The sequence below is a fragment of the Rissa tridactyla genome, chromosome 3 (genome assembly GCF_028500815.1).
Source record: "Rissa tridactyla isolate bRisTri1 chromosome 3, bRisTri1.patW.cur.20221130, whole genome shotgun sequence".
In the NCBI taxonomy this organism is placed as follows: domain Eukaryota; kingdom Metazoa; phylum Chordata; class Aves; order Charadriiformes; family Laridae; genus Rissa; species Rissa tridactyla.
The window spans coordinates 41,797,236-41,822,658 of record NC_071468.1 but is presented as its reverse complement, the minus strand read 5'-3'; the positions used below and the strand labels follow the sequence as shown (position 1 = coordinate 41,822,658).

At 41.6% G+C, this 25,423-nt stretch overlaps 1 protein-coding gene across 1 annotated transcript; it reads right to left on the bottom strand.

Moving 5' to 3' along the window:
* Positions 1-11,770: 11,770 nt before the first annotated feature.
* Positions 11,771-13,496, bottom strand: MAP1LC3C (microtubule associated protein 1 light chain 3 gamma). The gene is made up of 4 exons (XM_054196048.1): positions 13,401-13,496; positions 13,262-13,317; positions 13,028-13,134; positions 11,771-12,030 (listed from the first exon to the last, which is right to left on the bottom strand). The coding sequence occupies exons 1-4, from the start codon at positions 13,453-13,455 to the stop codon at positions 11,820-11,822; spliced, it is 429 nt and encodes a 142-aa protein (XP_054052023.1). The 5' UTR covers positions 13,456-13,496; the 3' UTR covers positions 11,771-11,819.
* Positions 13,497-25,423: the final 11,927 nt, after the last annotated feature.

The following is a 25,423-nucleotide window of genomic DNA, read 5'->3' as shown; positions in this document are numbered from 1 at the left end:
GTGTCACAAACCTTTTCTCAGGCACCCCTCTCAATGTTTGCTCCACTCATGCACACATGCAGAAGTATTTGAGTGGCAACCTTGATTGGGGCACTGTTGCAAATGAAAAATATAGTATAGCTGCACGTGGTAGTGCCAGTGAAACAGAACGCATAACAGAGGCAGGAAGGGAGAAGTAATGGGGCTAGAGCAGCTAAGCCCCTCTGTCCCCAACATTGAAGTCTCAGTATGGTGGGGCTTGTTTGATGACTGTCAGTATTCAAGGAGCTTTCCTGGAACAAATCTTCCCTTGTGCTGCAGTGATCTGTTGAGCTTATCTTTTTCTTCAGAGAAAAAACCCAAGAAGATCCCATATGCCCTCCATAGTTCTGCATGCCCTTCATTGTGATTACGCCAGCGTGTGCAGTTCAGCAGTATAATCTAGAACTTTCACTACCAAGAAAAATGTTTCCATGTCTAAGGAACAAAGATGTTTTAATAGAAAACATAGAATTGAAGGAAACCAGGACTAGGAAAGGCCCTCCAGAAATCTTCCCCTTGCCACATGGCAGGATTAATTTAGACTCATCTTCTAGACATGGACACTCCAAAACTTTCCAGGCAAGTCATCGCAGCATTTCACCACCTTTTTCATTAGGAAGCTTTTCGAGCTTTTTCTTGCTGCAATTTAAGCCCATTACCTCTCGTAATAGTCAATGTAAACAAGAGAAAAAGATTCTTCCCCTTCCTTTTCAAAGAGCCTTTCATTTGTGAGGAATATCATTCCTTTTCCAGCCTTTTCTTTTTGAGGCTAAACCATCGCAGTTCTTGCATCTTTTGTCATAGGACACAGTCTAAATATCTGTGTCGTTACTCTGAATTCTCAGGTAGTTCATATCCTTCTTGGAGTGCAGTGCCTAAACTACACACACTACTTCAGCGAACACCCTACCGTTGTTGAGTACAGTAGAAGGCTTATTTCACACATCTTGCAGGCTCCATTCCGGTTTAGTGTGGTGGTTGCTTTTTTCAAAACAGCATGATAACGTTGACTCATGCTTGGCTTGTGATTCAGTATATCCCGTGGAGTCTTTTAAGGAGAAATGCCACCTGCCAGTTGTTTTCCATCCTGTATTTATGCAGCTGATTATTCCTGTCCAAATGAAGTATTCTGCATTTATCCCTCTTCAATACTGCCCAGGCAGTGATGAGAGGCCTCTTCACCGTTCCTGTAAAATCTTTGCCAACATTTTTTATGTTTCTTATTGCAAAACCCACAAGATACACAGGACTAGCTATTACATGGAATTTTTTTGCCTTTGGAATTATGTCTGTATTTGTTTAGGAGGCATGGGGAATAAGAGCGTTAGATGAGCACCAGCTCTATTAGCACATACTTTGTATGCAGACAAGGAGATAAGAGAAGAAAATTCCCAATTTGTGTGGTAAACTCCATAAATTCTGATTTGTTTAACCAGAGATTAGACCCAGATGTGAGGCAAACAGCATAAAGAAGAAAAAGGCAGGAGCTGACATTGATTAAACCTTTGTAAAGTTCCATGACGTCAAACAGATGACTAAAATTTTAGTCAGGAGAAAAATCTCCAGCATGTATAGATTTCCTTTGTGTTCTCTTGCAATGCAATCATGACTTCTAGTGCAAAGTAATCAAAGAGTTAGTTACAAAGAAAACATCTCTTTCCAATATTTTGTAAAAATAGGTCTTTATAAAATGCTTAGCTCACACTTAATAACCAAAATAACGAAACAGATCTTCAGCAATTTATTCTGGAGCCAAAACTGGTACTGAACACTCCTAACAATATAACAGAAATAAGAAAATGTATATAAATAAAAGTATCATTAAGTGTGATTCTAAGCAGATTTTTTTATATCTCTTTTTCTTTTATTGGTAGACATAAGTATTCAGGTGCAGTAGCAATTACAGTATAAGATGCTCTGTTGAACAGATTTAGCATGTTTGCTTCAAACCCCACAAAGCACCAGGATTTGTTCTGACTTCACTTCTACAATTTTGGAATCACTGTTCAAATATTCTTGGTTTAAAATTAGTAAAAGAGATACTGGGACAGATTTGTTAGTTGGAAAGACACATATTTTAAGCACTGAGATCTGTCTGAGCCTTGAATTCTGGCCTGCTGTACATGTTTTTTTGTTAATCATCTGATTTATTTCCTCTAGTGTCCCAGAGCTAGACCAAGAATAACTTTGAAGCACCTATTTTTATTGTTTGCATAATCTAGCATTGCTCAAAAAATCTGAGACAGTTATTGATTAAGGTTGTGTTGCCATTAACTTTGATAAATACATAAGTACAACAAACAGTACTCATGGGCCTAGTTGAAGGGTCAGAAAATACAAGTGTAGAGAAAAACCCTGGCCTGTCCAAAGGATTTTATTTTCAAACGTCCTGAACATAGGTGCTCTCCCTGCTATCTGTACTCCTTATAGTATTAACCTCACAAAACCCCAAGGTTTGTTAACAGATTTCCAGAAGGGTAGGCCCTACATCAAAATGAGAAAATATAGACATACAGCCTAAAAGACTCACTTTGCACCATGACTGTCTTTCTCAAGTTCAATTTGACTGTAACATCCTACAAAGAGTTTAGCAACAATAACCTACTGAGCTTCACAGCAGATACATAGACAGGTTATACTTTTGCTCCTCTATTTACAAACATACTGAAGGTAACCTTGATTTAGTACTTTCTTACTTCACTAAAATTCTGCTGGTATTCATAGATAAATCTGCTGATGGGAAAAGAAATTCCAATTCCTAAAAACTATTTTTTGTGAATCTATAAAATTGGCTAATTGCTTGGTGCTGTGGCTTTCCTAGTTTGCATTTGCCAAAGTGCTTTCAAAGAAACTATTCAAAGTATTCCCTAATACTGCAATTTAAGCTTTGGCTGTAGTTACGTAGAAAGGATGGAATAGGACACAGTTTCTGTACCTCTGTGTAAGTACAAGGAGAGCTAAGAGGTAATTACTTACTAAAGAAGTATTTGATTTAGCTACCAAACAGAGGACTGCTGCATCAAGAGAATAATTGTCAACAAGCAGTCAGAATGTGTCGTTTCTGCTGCACACACAGGTTGGGATGGATTTTGTCTGTAACTATCTTTCAGCCATTCATCCTCATTTTCCTCTGTCCCTCCTCGTGATAAGAAATGTTGAAGGATACCTTGAAGCACAGTCTCATGACACTTTTAGTAACAAGAATCTCACTCCGTTGCCATGTATATCTTTCTTCCCTCTTTCTCCCTTTGTTTTAGAAACTGTACTTTTGGCTATTCCCCTTCCCCTCCCCACATGAGGCTGTGTTTCAGCAGTATATAGTGTGTGTGTGTAGGTTTTGTGTGTTTCATAAATGAAGTGCTTTGGAAACAGTTGTGGAAGGGTCCTGGCATGGGAGCTGACCACTAGAATCTCCTTCCAGATTTTTTCCTGAATCACCAAATGAGGTAGTCATCTAATCACTCAATAAACAAGTTAGACAGGAAATGCAGGAAGTCAAGACTAACTTTAAGATGGGCTTATTCCTCCAAATGAGAAGCCAAATGTATTTCTTCAGCTCTGTGTGAGTACCACCATCCTAAAGCCACTACTGTTTCAAGACATGCTTTATGACTAGAGAAAGCTCTGAAAAAAGCATCACAGTATCAGCCTGCAGGAACTCTGCTGACTTGTTTGCAGCACTTTTGAGACATTTTGATAGAGTACATCTTTTCTAACTGCTCACCTTCTTCAGTTTCTCATTTCTTGTTCTCTTGGATGAAAATACATGTAGGGTGTCTGCTCCGCAAATTACTGTTGGCCAGTTCTGGATCTTACGCATTTAAAGTATTATGAATTATTATAGATTTATTTCCTCCATGTGCTGGCAAACTGCTCCCTGTTCCACCTCCATGCTCTGTTTTTTGTAACGTGACATACAGGTACTCCACTATAGCTTCTTATGCAGTACTGCAGTTAACAAATTATTCACTAGTAAAAGATCATAAAACAGCCTGAACAAAAGTGTGTGGATCCCATTTATATGTAACAAAAACACATTTTGTTACATTTATATGTAACAAAAACACAAAACTTCCTACGCTAAGAATTAGCAGAAATACCCACCTCATTTTAAAATGAGGAGACAGGTCTAGAATTAAGAATAACCCCTGTTTTGGCTTTTCAGTGTTACCCAAGTGCCTGTTCCCATACATATTGCAATTTTTTATGGCAGTCACACAGGTGTAACTGTATAGTCAACAAGCATTTTCTTTAATTCACCTTTTCCGTCATATAAAAGTAAGTGGAGATTTGGATTTTCCCTCCTGACAAACCAGCATAAGTAAAATTAATCTGATGGGAAAAAGTACAGCTGCTTGAATCAGGAAACAAGATACTTGGCAAAAACGATATTTTGAAGAAAAACTTTCCAGAAAATTAAACATAAAACCCTTCATGTCTGCTACAGTGCTTGACCTTTCCTTTTTCTCTCCACCTCCTGTGGATAAGTGCTTCCTCCCATGAACTGTAACATGGTAGCTTTAGTTCTGCAGCTTTTATGGCTCCAGGCAGTAATTTCAGTGCATGCTCCAGCTTCTACTGGAATTCCTTCATTTACTTTATAGGGTTTTGCCTAAATTTTCCACTAGTAAAACTGAAGCCTCTCACAGGTCTTGCAGTTGGATAGTTATTTTCAGAAAGGAAAGGTAGACTGGGGGTCTAGTTTGGGAGCTGGCTTCAAGCCCCTTAGTCACACACCTCCAGTGTCACTCTGGGCTTCTCCTACAAAGGCCCGAGCTTCTAGCTGCAGAAAGTTTCTTTGCTGGGTCCAGGGAGACAGGAGCTACTGGGGGTGCACATTGTGGACTGTGGCTCAGCCTCTTCAGGGAGAAAAGGGAATCATAGCAGGGTCTCCTCCACTCTTAATCCATTGAGTTATAAAGGATGCTCCTCTGTGAAGCATGACAGTAATCTTGCTCAACACTCGCCTAATGGGCCAGATGCTTTGGATGTCACAGCCAAATGTCAGAACCTTCCTTTAAGGTTCTGACATGGCCTAGTCTGCAGACCCATATCATCTTCAAGATCTACCTATGCCAGTAGCAGTTTCCCTTCTCAGCGTCTTGTAACATGCCCCTTCTGCACCAACCCCTTCCTGGAGATTATCACCTCTCACCAGCTTACCACTGGATGAGCTCATGCGAGGCACCCTCCTCCTTCCGCAGCAAAATCAGCTGCATGAGCTGGGACATGAAATTAAGGTGCTACATTAACCTACTTTGTTGTGCCTCTAGCAAAACTAGTTCACATTGCTGAGCAAGGCTAAAACACACAGCTGTTCTTCAGCTGATTCAAAGAAGGGATGTGACACCTTTTCTGTCTTAACCAAATTCACTGGAAGGGGGGGAGCTAACTAAATAGCAGTAACAGTCTCAGCCACCCCATTTAAACTGCTGCTCCAGACCTGACAGAGGCTTAGAAGCCTGAGAGAGACTGAGGCATAGCCAAATTTTGTGGCTCCAACATAGGCTGAATTACAATAACAGCACAGCTGTGAATTCTCATACAAGTTTGTTACATGGCAACTAAGGGCATATTATTTATAGTTTTCAGTGATCTTGGAATCTGTACTCAGGTTCTGCAAACACAGAAGGCCTGGTCCCTTTCCAAAAAAAGAATGGGAAAAAAAGTCAGTGAGCATGAGGATGGCTGGGAAGAGCTGAGGGTTAAACCAAATCCAGCTGCCTCCTAGGAAAATGCAGTATTTCTCCTGCGGCCTCTCTTGACAGTTTTGACAGGTTTACAACAGAACCAATATAGTTTTGCACAGCAAAATTATCTTCATAACCCCTGCAATGCTTGGGTTACCCCAACAGTCTAGACAGCACAGATGTGTCTGCACTAAGCTGGTGATCCTACCCTCACCTGTAGCACAGCAGCTGTTTTTCCTATTGATAGCTCTTTTATTTTGTTGATGACTAATGCATCAAGCTGCTGGAAAATGAGTTACTCTTCCTCAGCCAGTCAGCATTCAAATATGCAGCTCATATCACTATCTGACTTTTAATTTTTGACCACAGATGCAGCATTTTAGGGGAGGCGGGTAAGACAGAGACCATACTCGTATCTATCACTTGACATTAAGTTTTTAAGTTCTCAGAGTAAGGGCCAAGTCGCCTTGTGAAGTAGCGCCAGGGCCAAGAATAGAATTTCTTTACTTGCCACGTCTTCCTTTCAGCACCCTCCTGTGTGTTATTTTCCATTGACAGCATTTGCTTTTTATTCAGGAAATGGATATATCCACCCTCCATCTGTGAGCATGTGTATGCGTGTTTTCTTTCTCATAATTTCTCTTTGTGAGCTAATGGGTGTAATAGTTGCCTTAGTGAGGTCATACTGGGGCTCAGGCTTTCCAGTTGGTCACAGTCAGGCTTGTGAAGAATACGTGGCTGCAGCTGCTTTGGGTGGAAGCACTGATACGCGTGCTTAACCCCCTGCCCCACTCCATCCCCTCTCCTCACCCACTGGTTGGCTGGCCTAAAGATTTCCCCGCAAATCCATCTGTCAGGCCATAAAGTCTTGGCTTTATTCTTGAGAACGGGAAATAAGCTTCGGGGCTACCAGAGATCTATTGATCAATGGCAGGTGAACCTGGTTCTTTTTGCATCATCTCAAGGACTGTGCAATTGACAGCCTTCACACCTTTCTGACATATAACAGGCTTGGGCTAAAGGTCTGATTAGGATCCAGACCACGCTGTTATACACAGAAAGAAAGTAAAGCCAGGATCTTGAAATACTTGCAAAAATAAACACCACCAGCCAAGCCCACCCTGCAACAAATCACAAGCAGCCTCATAAAGACCCTTTACAGTCCCTGTTGGACATGATGTAAGTGTTGAGTGGCCTGAGCAGCCCCTCCTTATTTCTTGCCTGCTCTGGAAACTCCACGTGCACCCAGTTGGGCACACTCCCTCCCTCCCGAGGGTCTGTTGCTTTGGGGGAAGGGACAGTGCTGCTTTTCAAACTCTGGCATTGATACTTGCTATATGTTCTTCAAAACCCACCTGGACTACACTGCTAGAGTTGTGTGCCATAAGAACATTACAGGCACAACAGAGGCATCAGGTGGAAAACAAGAGGCAGGGCGTGATATGATTATGAAAGGGCAACAGCCACATTTATTAACATTTTTTATTCATGTTCCTCTAAACTAGGGTCAGACTGTTATTTATTATAAATAACTAACTCCCTGTGCATATTGTGGACCATATAGGAAGAAGTAGCAGATACTTAAGAAACTTGTGCTTTTAAGAAGCAACCTAAAAACATCAGGGAAAAAAAGTGGGTACAGCTACCATTATGAAGCATCTTAGGAAAGCTAAAGAAACTAAGCACGTATCTATATGCAGCACTTTTTCTTTTTTTCTCTTTAAAATTTGACATGATGATTCAAGACTGTATGAAAAGAATGGGAGAGTAGTCTACAAACCTTTCTGGAACATTGATCCTTAAGGGAAGTGTGCGTGCTGTTAGAAGTTTTGTAGATACATTGTATCGTAACATATATGAAATTGCATTTCTAAGTTACCTTCCAGGGAGCCTTTGGAAGTTTTCCACAGAAACCCTTATCTTCATCTCCACTTCATAGTCCCTAAGTTCAAAATCAGTGCCCAAAAATAGTTTCTCTCCTATTTAGGTCTTTTGATTTTCTCCCTATAGTAGCTATAGGGGCTTTCTTGAAATGGGAATACAGCAGTGCAATTTGATGCTGAAGGTTATATTCTATCCTATTAATTCATTTGATCTTCTTGATTTACTGTATCTTACACACGCAAAACAAAACCCCTCATTTGAAGAGGAGGATACAGTCTGTCACTTAGTGTGTTTAACAGTGTATCTTTAATATTTTTACCCTGAAGCTACCACCATCTGGAAGTAGTTAGCACAGGAAAACAGTAAAAAGCCCATCTAAGTTCACAAGACTTGTTGCCTGCAGTACTTGAGCAAGAAGATTAGTATCCCCATTCATTCATTTATTTATTCTACCCACACACAATGTTAAGTCATTTTTAAATCCAAACAGTTTGGAAAGCTCCTGCTGTTGCTTATGCGCTGAAGCCCAAACTGAGGTTATCATGTTTGCCTTGCAGCAGCAAATGATAATTTGCACTCCATGAGGCATTGTACAGAGTTTGTAGCTGTGTTTGTAGATGGCTGTAGGGTGTCAGCTGTGGCAAGGAAAGTAGACAGCCAAATCTCTAGTCTTAGTAGGTTAAAAAAAAAAAAAAAAAATTTCTACCTACTTGAAATTCAAATGCAAGACTTTTTTTTTTTTTTTACCAAAGCCAAGAATTTGTGGGTGGTTTTTTTTTTTAATTGACACTGTTCTTCTCCAGTTACCCTTAAGAGCATTCAGAGCACACACAGCCCATGCCTCAGGAGTAAGGTTTGCTCAGGTCTTTTGAAAACAAGAAAACTATCCTGTTCACAGAGTAGTCACCATGCAGGCATACATTACAGACATGAATGGCATGTTTCATTATAATATCATTTTTGTGCAGCAAGGCTGCAGCCTCAGATTTTATCTGCTTTTGTATTTCCCTTTTAGTAACTTCAGCAGTGTCTTGTTATTAACCTTATAGCTTTTTTTAGTATCTTGTTGAAGTTAAAAAACCAAAACAGATCTTAACAGTTTTTTTCCCCTCTATGATTCCATTTGGTTACGTTGAAATCACAACTCTGCCAGTATTCTATTTTACACAATGCTCAAAAAAAAAAAGGACCTCAACAGCAAGGACAATTTTCAGTCCTCATCTCACACTTACATGTCCTTTCAGTTTGATTTGGTTTATATTTGAAAATGAGACACAGTGCTTGATCTTACAAAGGGCCAAGTGCTGTGGACCCAATCTAACAAGTTACTTCAGCAGAGCATGTACATACATAAGTGCTTTGAAGCCAGAGCACCAACCACCTTCCAGGATTTAGTTGGTAGTCTACAGAAGTATACTCAAAATGTTTTATTTTCTCTGGTGAATGTTTTGGATATTAAAGAACACAATCCCATAATTCAGAAATGAAGATACTTTTACAAAAAGTGGCATCTCCGCCTTCCCTATTTACATTGGGGTTATGTTGGAAAGAACTATAAATTTTACTTACCATTGCATGGTGTCCTTCATTGCAAAAAAAAAAAAAAAAAAAAGTAAGAAGTACCTGTCTGATCAATAGGTATTTGCTCAAGCAAATATTAGCTCTTCAAACAGCAGCTACATTGGAAGCAGCTGCAGTTATCTCAGTTGCTTATGTCAGTCAGAGCAGAGTTTTTTCTGTTTGCTTCTTTTCTAATCCTTATTCCTTGGACTTCGAGAGACAATAGGTTGAATTCAAAGCTTCTTAGTCACACCAAAGCAACTGAAGCAGCAGGATAACTGATTTATTTGGGCACCTAACTTCTAGTTTATTATTTTAAGACTTTTTCAAAACTGTCTTTGGTTAATCCTATCTGCTTTAACACCTGGTAGAAGGGCAAGTCTATTACTATTACCCAATGATGAAGCTTTCCCAGCTCACAGGGCTTCTCTCTAGGCTCAGCAGGCCAGTTTAAACAGGTTTATAATAATGCTCTTTACCTGCAACTGACCTTCTCCTTGTGTAATTTTTTTGGCTGTATCTGTGACTCAGCCTGTTAGAGACCACAGCCTAATGTCAATAAATGCTGGAGGGATCAACACTTACACTTCAGCCACTACATTACAAACCAAAGAAAGTTGGCTGTCAGACATAAAATTGCTCCAGCCAAGAATCTGGAGTGCTTTTCTCTTCATGTACCAAGTATCACACAAGACAGGAAGACAAACAGAGGAGTCAATGAAGCAAAATATTAGCCCAGCTCTTAGACTGGTAAGAGAGCTTGAACATAGCAAGTCTTCCCCTTGCTCCCCTCACCCCAAGGTTCCCACAGCTGTTCAACATTGCCGCATAGTGCTCCTGCCAAACAGGTGTCTCTCCACCCCCGAGGGCTGCTAACAAATGACTATTTGAGTTTAATTTGTGCAATGGAAACTGTTTCCATTACAAGCATAAGTGAAATCTATCCAAGCAACAGATTCTGGGATCCCGAAGCCTGCATGTTTTCATAACCTATACTGACATAGCCTTAGCCTTTCCACTGAGTCGGTCAGTTCAATGATTTCTTTGTTCCTCATGAAACATGAGTTGGCAAACACCACCTTCAGTAAGGCAGGTACCAGCCTAAACCCCCTGGTTTAGAGGCTTGAACCCAGGTCTGCTCAGAGCTTTAAATTCAAGAGATTATTAGTGCAAGAGAACAACTGCAAAAAGCTTACACACACATTCCTTCCTTATGCATAATTTAAATACTGTCAGCACCTCCTTGCACTAGTAATTCCTACATTAATCATTCTGCAAATCAGTTTGGTACTGAACAGAACTGCATCATATTGTTACAATTTGACCATCCTAAGCTGAAGTTACCAGAAGCTGATTAATTAACTGCACACTGTGATAGATATTTAAGTGAGCAGTATTAAGTTGATTATGCACAATCAGAACACTTACAGCATTCCAATACATTCCTAACATATGAGAAGGCCAGGAAAGCCAACTTGAGCTATACTTCAGACTAAGCCTCATGTCAAGTGTTCCTTTAATACATGTTTAGAAACCAAGCCTGTGTATTAGATGAATCAGCATCTCACTACATGACAGTTTTGACATTTTCTAGAGACATTAGTATACCTCTTAATCGCAAGGTACATTACATGTGAGGTTGTTCAAGCCCCATCCCTGGGAGCGCTCAAGACCAGGCTGGATGAGGCTTTGAGCAGCCTGGTCTAGTGAGAAGTGTCCCGGCACATGGCAGGGGGTTGGAACAAGATGATCTTTAAGGTCCCTTCCAACCCTAACAATTCTATGGTTCTGTGCTCTATCCATCCTTGAAAGAAGGCTCCCTGAAGTCCTTCAGGGGATCTGACCAGCAGGTGCCTGTAGGGGATGGACATGACTGTATCTACAGAGACCAGACTAGCAGAATTCAGTAGGAAGAATAGACTCTTGAACACTTGATTAAACCACCGTTCAAGTCATGCTATCTGCGTAGGTTATGCTGACTAGGAATCAATTTTGCTTATTTAAACAGGTAGTTATCTATATTACAGTGTTTTCTGTAACAGCTGACAGTATTTATCCAGTTGTTAAAAACACTGCATTTGAACCCTGCTCTAGCATTAGTACAGTCTGCCTAATCTTGCAGCTCAGATATCTAGCTTAACAAACCATTTATAGGTATGGTTTTGCGTCTGTGTGACCTGAGTTAAGCTTTGTTATTCCATTGAAAAATTCAGAATGGCTGTGCAAGCAATACTTCATTTAAGAAGCATTGAGCTCAAATTCCCAGAATTATTCTAGGACCTTCTCCTAGACAGACTTTTACAGTCTTTCCCCAGATTAAAACTAACATTCAACACAATACTTAAAAGCTTCTTTATTTTACTCTTAGACTTAGGTTTTAAGGACACCTTAAAAATCAGTTACATAACGAAGATTGATATTGCAAAAAAGTGGAGGTGCAGTTCCAAAAAACCCCAAAGTGTCTTCAAATATAAAAATATATATCCAAGTTATTGTCTAGGAAAAGTGTACCACCATTTCTGCCTTAAGCTGGTCCTGCCAGCTTTTGGGTCATAACTCCCCACTAGAGAGCTCAAGAGCTCATACTGGAAGGAGCATCTCCGAGGTTCATGTCACAGGCATGATTCATAGCAAACTGCTTCACTGCAGCACATGGACCCAACCTTAAGTTTTTTGAAGGCACTCCATGGTTTCCCCTTGAGCAGTGGGTAAAAAGCATCCAAACATCTCCTGGGAAGCATATGTCATATACACAAAGCCATCTTCATCTTTGTAGTCCCTGTACACTTCTGCCATTGTCAAGGACATACTGGCTAGGCTTTTGTTGTTCACCAGCAGGTAGAAAGCTTGTGTAGCAGTCAGAGCCATCCTGCTCCTAATTGAAGGGAGGAGAATACAGCATTAAACATTAGCAAATTTAAGAATGTTTCAACTTGAGTCTATGAAATACATTAAGCAGAGCAGTTGCATGAACTATGTACAAGAAATACTGTGTAAAGTCATTATGTGGTTTAACGTCTTCATCAGCAGGAAGTTCACTGTATGCTTAGAAGCTGAAAAGCTTGCGCTCTGAGGAAAGGCTTACATTGTTAGACCATGAGTGCTACTGAGCCTGGGCTTTGAGTTTCCAATTAGAGAAAAATGCTGAGTAGAAACCAAAAGTTTCTGCAGTACAGCTGTAGTAAAGGAGTCCAGCGTAGTCTGTTACACTTATTTTCAAGTCTACCTTCAAAAGAAGAGTCCTTAGAAAAACTACATATGAGGACCAGGACCTCAGATGGCCAAGAGCCAAAAGCCTCTTTTACAGAAGTTAGCATCTAGAAGGATCTTTTCTGTACTTTAAAAAGAGGGCTGGAAAGATCGTAGCTTTCCTACTTTGTCCGAGAACATCACTAAATACCTTGGGAGGCTTCTTCTCTGTAGTGTTTTATAAATAATAATTTAAAAACACATTTCATGCCACGCACACCGAGAGTCGCTTTGAACTCGAGCAAATTCAGCAAGGTGCAGTAAGAGAGCAAGGTGGTAGCAGCTATAAGCAGAACAGAACCAGAGCCCCACTACCAAGTTCATCAAGCAAGAAGAATGCAGGAGTCTAATATAATCTTTACTCATTATAGTTAGGGTGAAGAGAGAAGTCTTTATGAATCCAAAAAGCATAGACCGCATTATTCCCTAGATGCACCTGAGAAAACATCTGTTGATTTTCTTCAAGCGCTTGCAAGAGAGGGAAGCCATTCTAATACCATCATCCCCCTCCCCACCAAAGAAAGCAGAGTGTTCTAGCACAGCACTAGAAAATACCTGTGTAGAGAAGAGCGGCTTCTCTAAGCCCCAGCTGCCACACAGACCCACAGGTGCTCACTGCCTACCTGATGATGGTTATGAACTGTGTCATCGTCAGCTCCTCGGGAACAAGAAACTTGGTTTTGTCCAATAGAGGAAGGTATTTCTCTCTATGGTACCTCTCAACGATTACCTGTTTTAATTAGAATCACACTTAGCAAAACCTAAAACATTCCCCCCTCCCACACTTCAGAGAGGTTCCCAGCGTTTCTTCTGAAATAGCAGCAATAACCTCCGATAATACAAAACCAGAGATTTACCGGGATTTTTGTCGGGAACTTCGCACGGATTCCTGCTACTTCTTCCAGCCGGGTGGCTGCGCGGGAGAGAGGAGAAGCGTTACGCGTGCGCGCAGCCCGCCGCCGCCGCGCAGCCCCGCCGCACACCCGCCGCCCCTACCGAAACTCTTCCTCAGCTTGAACGGCCGGGCCTGCGCCCCGGGCACCGCCTGCATCCTTCTTCCCCTCCTTCTTCTTTCCCCTCTCCCGCCGCGCTGCTGCCGGTACTGCTCCTGCTGCCGCCGCCGCTGCCTCTTACGGGGGCGGGTCCCGCTGGGTCCCGCCCCGCCGTGCCCGGTGCTGCCGGCAGAGCCCGCCCCGCCCGGCGCGGGGGGGCGAAGGGGACGCGCTCCCGGGGGTGGTCTCGTCTGCCCTCGCATGTTTTCCTCTCCCCGCCGCGCCGCCAAGGGGAAGGTGGAATGTGGTGCCGGTGAGCCCGTCGCTCTAGCCTGTCCTAGCAGCATCCTCCTTGTCCTTTGCTTTCTTTGATAGGTATCGCCCGAACCGCAAGGTACTTTGCATACAAGACAATTTAATACTTTGTGAGGGGACTTTTGACTGCTCTACGGGGTTGTGAAAGGGCGCAGCTCAAGGCTCGACTGTCTCCATCTGTCTTCCAGATGGCTGGTCCAGGTGGTCAGCCACCTTCTTCCTACTTACAAACTGCTTTCAAATTATTTCTTTGGTTTTTGGGGGGGAAAAAAAAAAAAGGAAAAAAAAAAAACAAGCCATCGAACCTGTCAGTTTTCATATGTCAGTTTTCATAGCCTCAGGCTACCAGATTGCTTATTTTCTGAATGACTTGGGAGGTGAGCTTTAAACTCTGGTTTTGTCTCTAAGGCATTCTCATGATTTTGAGGGTTTCCAAGCAGACTTCAGGTCCATCTATTTGTCAAATATGATGAGACAGATTCCCTGCCTTTTTGATTGCTTTTTCACCTGCTTTTACTTCATCTGTCCAGATGGCTTTGCAGCCAGACATGGCTCAGCAAGGAGTAAAGTTAACTTAAGGATGGTTGTTGTGTATGTAAGTCATCTTAGTGGATGGCTGGAATTGATCCCCATTACTCATTTGCTTTGCCTATGCCTTTAAAATATAGCCATTTTCATTTTATTTGATCTATCAGGCTAAGGGCAACTGGAAGTTTCTAAGGTTTATGAGCTACAGTTTATGAGTTATGGGTTTGGCTGCTTTTTCAAGGCAAAATCAATGACTGTCACCTAAGATCATTTTGAAAAGGAACATCTTTATTAGAGTGTGTGTGCACTATGTATGTATATGTCATGATTTTCAACCAGCCTTTCCAGAACAGAGTTTCCAGTGTCTGAAGTTATTAGTGCTGCTGAGCTGTCCTTTTCTCTTGATCTGGAAGAGATCAAGTCACAGCACAAGCTCCCCCATGTGGCACTACGAATTTAACTGCACAGAGAAGACAAGATCTTTGCTTTGAGGAGTTCATAAGCAAGAGCTCTGAACTTGGAGAGAGGACTTGAGCCTTTGCTGGAGTGGTTTGGATACAGGTACCTACAGAGCAGGTAAGCCCAGGGGTTTGCTTACAGAGCTGTGTCTAACTTTAGCTCTTTTGAGTAGAGGTGGGGTGACAGACTGGGGAAGTGTCAGTGGAAGAGGATGTGTGCCACAGAAATGGCACGATGCCATAACTCAATCTGGTGAGACGTGTGTTTAAAAAGACTGAGGAACAGAAGAATAACTGGAAGGGTAAAGAAACAGCATAGACCTACATATAGCACAGAAACAAAGCCTGTAGGAGGTAGAAGGATGTGTGGAGATCACACAATGTGTCTTTGGAGTTGTGGTCACAGTGAGGCTTCCCAAAGCTGCTCAGAAAGTGGACTGGTTCTTCCACACACCCCTGCTGGTTTCTGTCTGGTAGATCCAGTAGAAAGATCTGTGATCCACTGCGTACAGACAAAAAGTAACCTGCCACACCAGGGCTCTGCTTTCTGTGTTACCTCTCACTGCATATGAAGTACAAAAGCTTGGCTCCATACAGACATCAGGGGCCCAGCTTCCAGAGAGAGGCGATTTCTTTTCATAACCATAAGCTCTACAGCAGCTGCTCGTAAGAAAAAGGAATACCTGATAAGAAGGGGAGCCAAAGAAGAAGAATACCCTGGTGATCAGTGAACCTGGTGATCAGTTACAGCTCTAACTTCTTTGAGAGCTAGGAGTGAGCACAGACCCAGGCTTTAGCTAACACACACTGACTAATGTAATTGTTTCACTATCTGCAGACAGAGAGACTGGAAGGTCTAGTGTGTGACTACATGGCACCTGCACTTGCTTTTGCATTGGAATACCCAGTTTCAGACCCAAACGTGGGATTTATTCCTTCTTCTCTCCTTTCCCTTGTAAGATTTTCTTGCATGCACAGAATTAATGAACTGTTAGAGCAATTTTGTGTGCATGGAGTAGTCAGAGGACCCTACTGAAATAGAAACAGAAGGTCCAAAGGAAATTGTTACTCTATTTTCACCTGTTTGAATGTCCAAAGACTACACTCATAGGAGTCCTGTAAGTCCCTGAACATTAATGCACAAGCTTGGAGTTGCATATCATATCTATTCCAGTTTCATTGCCATACTCATAGCCTCTCCCAATGTCCCACATTTGCACCTGTGTAACTGATTTCTGATATATCCGTTGTCTCTATACTGAAGTGATTAGGGCTACAAAGATGATCAGTGGACTGGAATATCTCTCTCATGAAGAAAGGCTGAGGGATTTGGGTCTCTTCAGTCTTGAAAAAAGACGACTGAGGGGGTCCTTATCAACACATATAAATACTTAAAGGGTGGGTGTCAGGAGGATGGGGCCAGGCTCTCTTTTCAGTGGTGCCCAGCAACAGGACAAGAGGTAACGGGCACAAATTTGAACACAGGAAGTTCCACCTAAACATGAGGAGGAACTTCTTTACTTTGAGGGTGGCAGAGCACTGGAACAGGCTGCCCAGAGAGGTGGTGGAGTCTCCATCTCTGGAGACGTTCAAAACCCACCTGGACGCGTTCCTGTGCAACCTGCTCTAGGTGACCCTGCTCTGGCAGGGGGGTTGGACTAGGTGATCTCTGAGGGTCCCTTCCAACCCCTACCATTCTGTGATCCAAACTTCGTGGACCTAATCAAATAGAGAGTCTGGCCCAAAAGAAGGTAGTGTAAAAGCAACAAAGAAACAGCATGTCCTTTGCACTGGCCCATTCCACCTGAAGACATGAAAATACTTATAACCTAAAGATGTTTTAGTCAGGGAATTATTTTCCCCATACAGAAAGGTGCAGGGTGTCCAAAATTTGAAGGTACTTTTAGTTTCAGTAGAAATGAGGGAGCTCCTGTGAAAGACAGAATTACAGAATATAAAGAAAGTCTGAAATAAGCTGGTAGGAACTTTTTGGGAAAGGACAAACAGGTTTGTCTCAGAAGTATGGCTGAAATATGAATACATGATATTGCTGCAGGCGAGAAATGAGTCAGCTAATGACTGAGGGCTTTGCTTCCTGACCAAGTGAGGGGGTGCTTCTTTCACAGACTTTCTAGCGTATGTGAACTGTCCATCCTAAAATTTGACTGCTTTCCCTGCCAATTGATTTTATGCGTTCAGGCGTTTTCACTGCTTACCTTGTTTTTTTTCCCAATTTCCTGCATTTTTTGGAAGTTGGGTAGGGAAGCAGGGGGAGACTTATGAATGGGCTCTAATGTAAGGCCTTATTCTTAGACTGTTCTGTTTCATTCATGCTCATGTTGCTCAGAAAAAGGTCTTTATCAGTGTTAGAGGAAAGGCCTCAAGAGTTAGAAAAAGGACATTTCCTCAAATTGTTCTTGTTTGGTAGTTATTCGTCATTCAAATCACATAGGTCTGTACAGATATGCAAGTCTCCCTGTGCTAAGCAAAATATAAGCAGCGCAGATAAAAAAAAGCCTGCTCTGAAGAACTTGAAATCTGAATTTCCCAGACAAGATAAAATGAGGAAGAAATAATTGTGGCAGCAGCAAAAATCCAAGAGGCAAAGAATGCATGCAACATTTTGAACACAATTTCATGAGGAAGGCTACAGTACAAATGATAACTGGTTCCACATTTTTGGAGCACAAATGCATTGAGTTGATCATAGGACCACACTGCCTCTTACAGAATTAAAAAAAAAAGAAGCTGACAAATAAACATCAATCTTTTATATGTGATCGTATTTAAAAATCATAGAATCCCTGACCAGCTGCCTTTACACAGCTGACTGCTGCATGCTAAAATCACACTTCCAAAGCTTTCCAGTAACTGCTGCAAGAAGAAAAATGAAATATAAAGTATAGAGTGCTTGAGCATAGAGGGACAAGTTGCTTCTGAAAGGGTCTAGCCCTTACACATCACAGACAGGATAACACCATAATGTTAACTTGTCTGGTGTGGCTGTGTTTGTACATCCAGTTGCTATCTAGTAGACCTGTAATTTAGTATTTCCTTAGAGAGAAATGCTAAACGCCTGTTTGAATGGTGATTTCTCCTCTGTTCTTTCTTGCTCTGAAGCAGAAGTTCTGAATTACTGTAGCATGTATGAAAGTTTGAATGACATTATCTGTGATCTGCTATGGCTTGTGTTGGTTATAATAAGCTCTGTAGCAACAACAGCAACAAAAAGATGTAAAAGACACTGAGGTTGTTTTTGCATCAGTTATTGGAGTCTCTTCCTCCCCTCCACAAGTGCTTTTGAACACTCAGACGTTGCAGAGGCACAAAGACATACTCAAAGGCAGGCATCTTCTTTTGTCCAGGTGCTGTGAGAGAAACAGCACTGCTTTCAGGTAGATCTGTGAGATATTGTGGAGCTGAGGAGCAAGAGCTGTCTATGTTAACAAGAGGACCAAGATGCTCTGATGAGACTGCTCGAGTAGCATATGTGAGTCCTATGAAGCTCTAGCCAAGATTTTGCCTGTTGTAGGAAGCATACAGCTATAATCCGGTAACTGCACTTCATTCTCCCTTCAGAAGCCTCCCCAGTGCTCTTTGGTGCTTCCATACCCTCATGGTTAAAAGCCCTGTGAGGTTTAAGGAATAGGAGTGACCAGAGGGCTCCAACTCCTGAGCTTGGTGAATTAAAGCCATGGTAGTTTAAAACTAACCACCTGGCTGCCTGTCCCTTCTCATAGCTGGAGACAGCCTCCCCAGCAGGTGTAGCTTGTGCCGGCGACAGAGCCAATCCCCTGCTTGGTTTATGCACAGTACAGTGGCCAAGGACAGGCAGGGAGGGCTTCAGCACCTATCCACGCCTGACACTCCTGCCACCAGGGCCGTAACATCCAGCACATTGGTAGGGTGGGGGCAGCAACCTTTTAAAGTGCCAAAGCTTTATCTGCCAGAGCTCAGAAGACAGGGCTCCCAGCCCGAAGCTGGAGTGAAGCTTCTTAGTCTGTTCTGCCAAGCTAGCTGAACAGTGTGATGCCTAATGAAGGCAAACCCAAGGGTCAGACTTAGTCAAGAGAAAAACTCAATAAATGTAAAAATGTGTATGGCATTAGAAGTGATTGGCATTCCAGTGAAAGAGATTCGCTCCACTGTTTCATGGTGAAAAGCACTCTAGTAAGCCATAAACATGAGATTGCTTTTCTTCATAAGTCGATATGCAGGTGCTACTGAGTTAATTCCAGAGCAGCAAAACTTGGATGACAAACGGGGCTTTGCTCTGGCTATGAATTCCATCCTGAACACAGGTGGATATGTAAGCAAGAGAGGCTGAGGGATGAAGTGCAGAAGGCACAAAACAGTTACGTGTAGACTAACAATTTAAATTTGAATGATACAGCGCTAGAGGGACTGAGATTTATTTATTTAAGCAGCCTAACTGAATAGGAAGAGAAACTGTGGCATGATGTTTTAGGGAAAAAATGTGCCTTGGCAAAATGAAGGGTTATTTGTTGCACTGAGAAAGCCTGTGAAGTTCTACAGTATTATGCATCATTATCCTAAATATGTGCTTTCACGAGGGTTGTCTATAAGTGAAAATAAAAAAGTCAAGAGAGGTTTGAAAAGCCCTCAAGCATTCAGGCTCAGCCAGCCAACTTAATCCTGAATATTTGCATGCGCCATGAACATGGCTAGTTACAGAGAGGGAATCCTTTGCCTCCTTTCTCCCTTCTGCAACTCTAAGTCTGCCTATTTCTCCTCCTGTGCTCCTCCTGTGCCACAGAAGCAAACCCACACTCGTGGGTAAGCCTGAAGTAATCGTGTGCCAGTAACTAACTTTCTGAATTCATAAGTCTTTATACCAAAAAGCTAGCTAGAGTATTGTTATGTTTTAGGAGATGATTAGTCCTGTATCTGAGATTTATGGTGCAAAGTCATCTGCTAATAAGACTCAGATCACAAACTGAACCCCTCTCGAAATGCTGAAACAAGTTTAAAAGTCACCAATGGTATTTCTGGGTTGATCGCCTAGTGTTCATATATACTTTTGGTTATTTTTCTTTGTCTCCTGATTTTTTAACCCTTATATTGAACCGAGATCATATCCCTGATGGCTTTTTGGTGTAGTCACAAGGATTAGAAGTGAGTTCTGTTACTTTTAAATGAGAGACTACATGATTGTTTTGCACCAGAGCCCAGGATTCTGAGCTTAAAATGTCTCTTCTGCAAAAGAAACTTCAGTTAGACTCATTTCATCTCTTCTCTCTTTTTTACCTTTAACTTTCCTGCTGGAGTTCAGCTCATTGTGATCGAGTAGTTTCTTTATGCTAGTTTTTGGTTTCAAGTGCACTAATCGTGCTTGAGTGCTCTATCTTCCATTTAACGATTTTAAGACCTCTCTCAACATTAATTCGTTAAATTTTCAACCATATTGAAAATGCTGAGCAGGCAGAGATATAGAGAGGTATCCTCAGTAGCTTTTAAGTTGTTCCACATGGTAAATGCTTCTGTCTTAGCATTTTAAATTTGAGAAGAATTTGAGACCTGGATTCTCAGTAATTTTCTGCAACTGTTGCTCAAATTGGAGATTCTAATTAGATGTAAAAAAAAATAATCAGTGACTCTTTTTGAGGAAAGCTGGCATAAGCTGGTAAACTGTTGGTCAAGTTCCCTGCAAGTCCATCTTTGATTTTCTGTTTTCTGCTGTATCAGCAGTTCACCAGCTTTCTGTCTCACAGGGGCTGAGCCCAAATTCTAGAAAGATGCTAAAAAGGGAAAAATCCTCCTTTCCCATCATCTCCTCTCTCGTTATCATTGCTAAGATGCAATGTATTATGTTTTCTATCTACAGAAGAAACAGAATTGATGTTATTCTTGCTAGACAATTTCCTCGGTCATCTTAGAGAAACCGGAGAAATGTTCCTCTGAATGGACAAGACACTTAGATTTTCCTTGAGCTTTAGTGCTTCAGTTAATAGATTTCCCTTTGTAAAATATCATAACCTTCTGTGGTCATGGCTGCTTTACAGCTAACAATAATTGAAGAATGCTGTTCAGAGTTTCTTGCTAACAAGACCCTTCTGCGGGATTGGGCCTGGTTAATGAGTGAAGTTGCTGAATCACTGGCGTTTTTAGGAGAGTGTGCATTTTTGCTTGTTATAAGGGACTGCTGGTACCACATGCATATCAGCAACAGTTAATGCAAAGGCATGATGAAAAGGGAAAAGCTCCAAATTTAACTCTGATTAGAATTTACTGAGCATCTATTTGAATAAGTCTGATTTTTTGGATGTCTACTATGGGCTGGAATTCTGGGAACACAATTTCCCTCTTCTGTTAATGTATCTGCCATTTGACTTCGTAGCACATTTGCATTCTGTCTTGCTGGTTTTAGCAGTGCTCCTACTATGAGTACAGATCTCAGCGCTTGTGCTTTTGGTGAGAGGGAACCGCCTTCTGTGCTCTGCAAAAATGGATTTAAAAGTTTTGCTTTGTCCATATATGGCTATAATCTTTTTTGAAGAGGTTTTCCTTTCATATAGGGTCTTAAAACATTTTCTCCAGTATGGCTGAGTTGTTTTCAGATAGGATGTCAGTGGCTTTATGTCCAGCCTGTTCCTGGCCTCTCTGTTGAGACTGCCAAGAATGTGTCAGAGGGTGCCAAAAGTAACTGTTGGGTTTTGGTTTGTAGATGCTGTAAACTTGTTTCTATTTTAACCTTCAGAAAAGGCGTTATAACTTACAGAGCGCCTAGGATTTTAAAAATAACTTTAGCGTGTCCCTGTGAAGCTGGCAGCTTTGTTGTCATCCTGCTGGAATGCCTGACAGAAGGGTCAAGAGAGTTGAGCTCTCTTTCAGGGTCAAAAGCATGTGCCTCACCAGGAGAGCAATGCATGGAGTTTCCAAGAGCGGCTGGGACTCTTGGGTACCTCCCTTTTCAGGCAAATGTTAGAGAGGCCTGGTCCCTACTGGGAAATTGCTCTGCACTTAATGAAAATCTGCACTCTTAAGGTGCCCACATTAGGTACCCAGAAAATGTGGCTCTCAGGACTTGAAGTCCCTTTCAAATGCTTTCAGCAGAAATGTCTAAGGCTTAGATGGGTCCAACCCCCAAAACTATAGAAAAAACCCATCCAAGTATAAAGCGAAGATTGAGTTCCTGCTCTACAAGTTCAAGACTGTTGTTTTGTCTTAGAAACCCTTTTTTAGGGAATTTTGTAAGATGTTAGGAAAAATGCCAAAATTAATGGATGTAACAGAGAGGGGTTCTGCTTAGCTATTTTAGAAGGGGGACCCCTAGATAACTTTTCCCGGTGTCTCTACTGAATTGTGTCCTCTTAAACGAGTCCTGGAACTGTGGCCAAGCCCCTGAGTCATATCACATACTTAGCTGCATAACAAATGTGTTGCGCAGCTCAGTTAATACTCATGTGCCATGAAAAAAGTTCTGTAGAAACGCCAACAATTTATTGAATAAGAAAATGCTGATGAGTGCTTCGGACTGATATAGGACTGATATATATTGTCTACTTCAGGAATCTAACTGGAGATGACTAAGTCCAGAGTCTAGTCTTCTCAGGTTCTGTGTGATCAACGGATAGAGAAACTCTTGGAGAGGGTCCATTCAGTCTCAGTGCTCTGAACTGTCTTCTGCAGGAGTCCTTCCCTTTACGTTGGCCACACTGAGTGCTTGATTTGAGTACCTGAAGTAGGTACTGTGAATACTCTCCAAAGAGCTCAGCCTCTTAGGAGTGGGCTTGAGTTCTGCTCTAGTTCTCTTTCAGCCAAATTTCCTGTGCCTAATAATGCATAGGTTTGCTCAGTTCCTTAGTGATATCAAGTGAAATTGTCACAATAGGTTATACCAATGTAATCCAGGCTATCTATTTTGCATCTTTAACCTGAGTTTTGGTAAAAACTGTTACACAGTGTGCCTGTATAGATTAGAGAAAAAAAAAATAGCCTTGTACCACTAATTATGGAAAACGTATTTATAATGAAGCACTGAGGAACTGTATGTGTAAGATACAGGTGGGATGGGAGACAGAGGTCAGACTGGCAAACCTGAAAGTGCAAAACACTGGCTTGTTGCACAATTCATAGGCTTTAGCTTGTGTGACTATCATGTATGCAGTAGATAAGCCAATTCTTCCTGACCTTTGCAGTACTGTGGTTGCAGTGGGCAATCTTTACAAAGGGATGATAGTTCTTAAACCACAAATGGAATATATTGCACACAAGGGGGCTGATGACTATGCAAAACATTGTACCACTGTCTTGCCTTTTGTCTTCTTGAGCAGACCTAGCTGCTTTGGAAAGCAGGCGGCTTTAATCACCTATTTGCTTTCAGGTTCCCTATTCTCTTTCAAACGGTATCTTGAAAAACAATGCAATGCTAGTTTCACAGTGTAGCGGACAAGAGCTGAAGGCAGGAATAGATCTACAATTGTTACTGTTGGTGAATGTGGCCATACAGCAGTCACCAGCAACAGAGAATGGCCTTTGCCCAGACACCCTTGTGATTGTAAGGGAAGACTCCCAGAAGAATAAGAATCCTGCATAGGAAATACTAATCAAGAGAATTTTTTCCATGTTTGAAATGAACGATGAAGTAAAGCAGATCTGAGCCCTGGTGAAAGTCCCACCCTATATAAACACATAAATAGGACAGATGTGGTAGATGGCAATTTTGCAGTATTGGATGGCTCCAGTTGGTAACCTCAGGGAGCGCATACTTAAGGATCAAATGACTCACAGAATTGGTATCTGGGCTGTTCAGTACTAGGTTCCTGATATGGATCTTGCTTATTGTCAATAACTCATACCAATTTTTCTGTGATGAAGACTATTGGAACAAAAGCATAGAACAGTGCCACTTTAGTTTCTACTGTGCAGTTTCCCCTGAGTAACATCATTTATGATGCTTGGGCAAGCACCAAGTATAAATTTTCCTCTAGTTTTAAAGAGCATCTCTCAAACACAAGGTTGAACAACACTTAGAAAATAGTGGTCCTTCACAGGAGACAACCTTATCCTAAGTTTCAAGAGGGGACCGCTGGATTTGCCTGCTAGTGGTTGTGGACAAGCTTTAGATTTGTTGAGCCTTCTGGCAAATGTAAATCCTCTCTCCTCACATGCACACCTGGCTGTTTGCACCAGTATGATGGATGTTTTATGCTGCTACCTAAAAGACTCATAGTCTCTTGGGTTTACTAGCCAGAGGTGTTCATCTTTAAAACTGGCTCTGCTTGCAGGCTGTGATTTTTCCTTCAAACCAAACAGCTCCAAGAAGGATCAGGCTCTAGAAGGAAACATTGAACTTTTAGAGAGAAAAAGCAAGAGTTGTCCTCCTTACTCTATTTCAATATGGTGTTAAATATTTAATCAGGTGCTTTTCTACATTATAGTATTCTCTCCAGCAAATAGCTTTACCTTTTCCTTTAGTTCTTCATATACTAGCTCACTTACACTTGTGTGAGCAGTATTGTGCTACACTGAATTACGTTGACTATTTGTTGCATAAAAAGGGCAAAGCGGTTTTGGCAGAAAATAAACCCCCTTGCGTTCTAACACTCCTCACCAAGGTGGGAGGCAAGGTGCAGCTAGGTTTAAATTCTGAGTGATGCCCAATTCAGCACTATCAGTCCAATCACGTTTAATATGTATTAAACTATTATGATTTGGATACACTAATAGTGGACTGCACCTTCAGTCTAGTCGTGCTCATGAACTAGCACGGCCTCTCTCGAGTCTTTGGTCACATTCAGTGAGAAACCAAAATGACTAGCTACTTAAAAAGTGCAGTTTATTTAAACAACAGATATATAGGTTCTTAGGATTGCCGGCGATAAATACACTGTCTGCAAAGCACGTGCAAATGAAAGTATTGTTACATATACAAAATGCACGACACAGTTATAAAAGATACAGCCTGGCTATAAATGTAGGAAAGAGATTCTCTAGAGAAATTTCTAAGTTTCCCGAGGAAGCACTCAGTATAATCTAAGTCTTACCCAAAGGCGTCCCTATGGGGCGGAAGAGAGGCTCAGCCCGTCGACTGATCCCGGAAATCAGTGATGGAATTCTTTGCGATGGTGTCTTCCCTGGGTATCCCCTCTCTCTTGGGCTATTTTTATACTATTTGTTATCTTCAAGGTGGAGTTTGAGTGACTTTAGTCATACATACTTTTATTATGATTGGTGTAAAATTCTCTCGCTTCACAATTAAAGGTATAGTTTATGAGAAATTCAGGGCACAGAGTCAAGAAGGAGTGGTCGCACCTTGGAGGCGGGTAGCCTTCGGGATGGAGGTGTGTTTTGGTATTGTAATGACATTATAATGAGCAAAGTTCACACAAAGTTCACACAAATTTTGTTCATCAAAATTTGACAAAATGTTGGCTCCAAGTATCGAGCAGGCAGCTAATTGGCAGCTGATCTGTTTCATGGTATCATCCCATTCCCGTATCTGCTATACATCATAAGGTAAAGCTGCAGAATAATTGCATCCCGCCCCGTGCCTCATGTAGCTTCACAAGCATCCTTATCAGGGAACCACAGATGTTGTATTCTTCATGCCCGCTGCGGCTGTTTTCTACCTCAGAAGCCTCTTGATTTTATACTTTTCCTTAATGTGTGAACAATGCTGTACTTTTGTATTTTTGGCCAATTTAGTAATTATTCCACACTATTATATTAGTGAAATACTGGAATGTATTTACATATATCGCTA

Excerpts from the sequence above, each read along its gene's own strand:
- MAP1LC3C (XM_054196048.1), bottom strand. The coding sequence starts at position 13,455 with ATGCAGGCGGTGCCCGGGGCGCAGGCCCGGCCGTTCAAGCTGAGGAAG. Across the intron at positions 13,318-13,400 it reads CAAGCTGAGGAAGAGTTTCG|CCACCCGGCTGGAAGAAGTA; the intron begins GTAGGGGCGGCG and ends TCTCCCGCGCAG. Across the intron at positions 12,031-13,027 it reads CAGTTCATAACCATCATCAG|GAGCAGGATGGCTCTGACTG; the intron begins GTAGGCAGTGAG and ends CCCTTCAATTAG.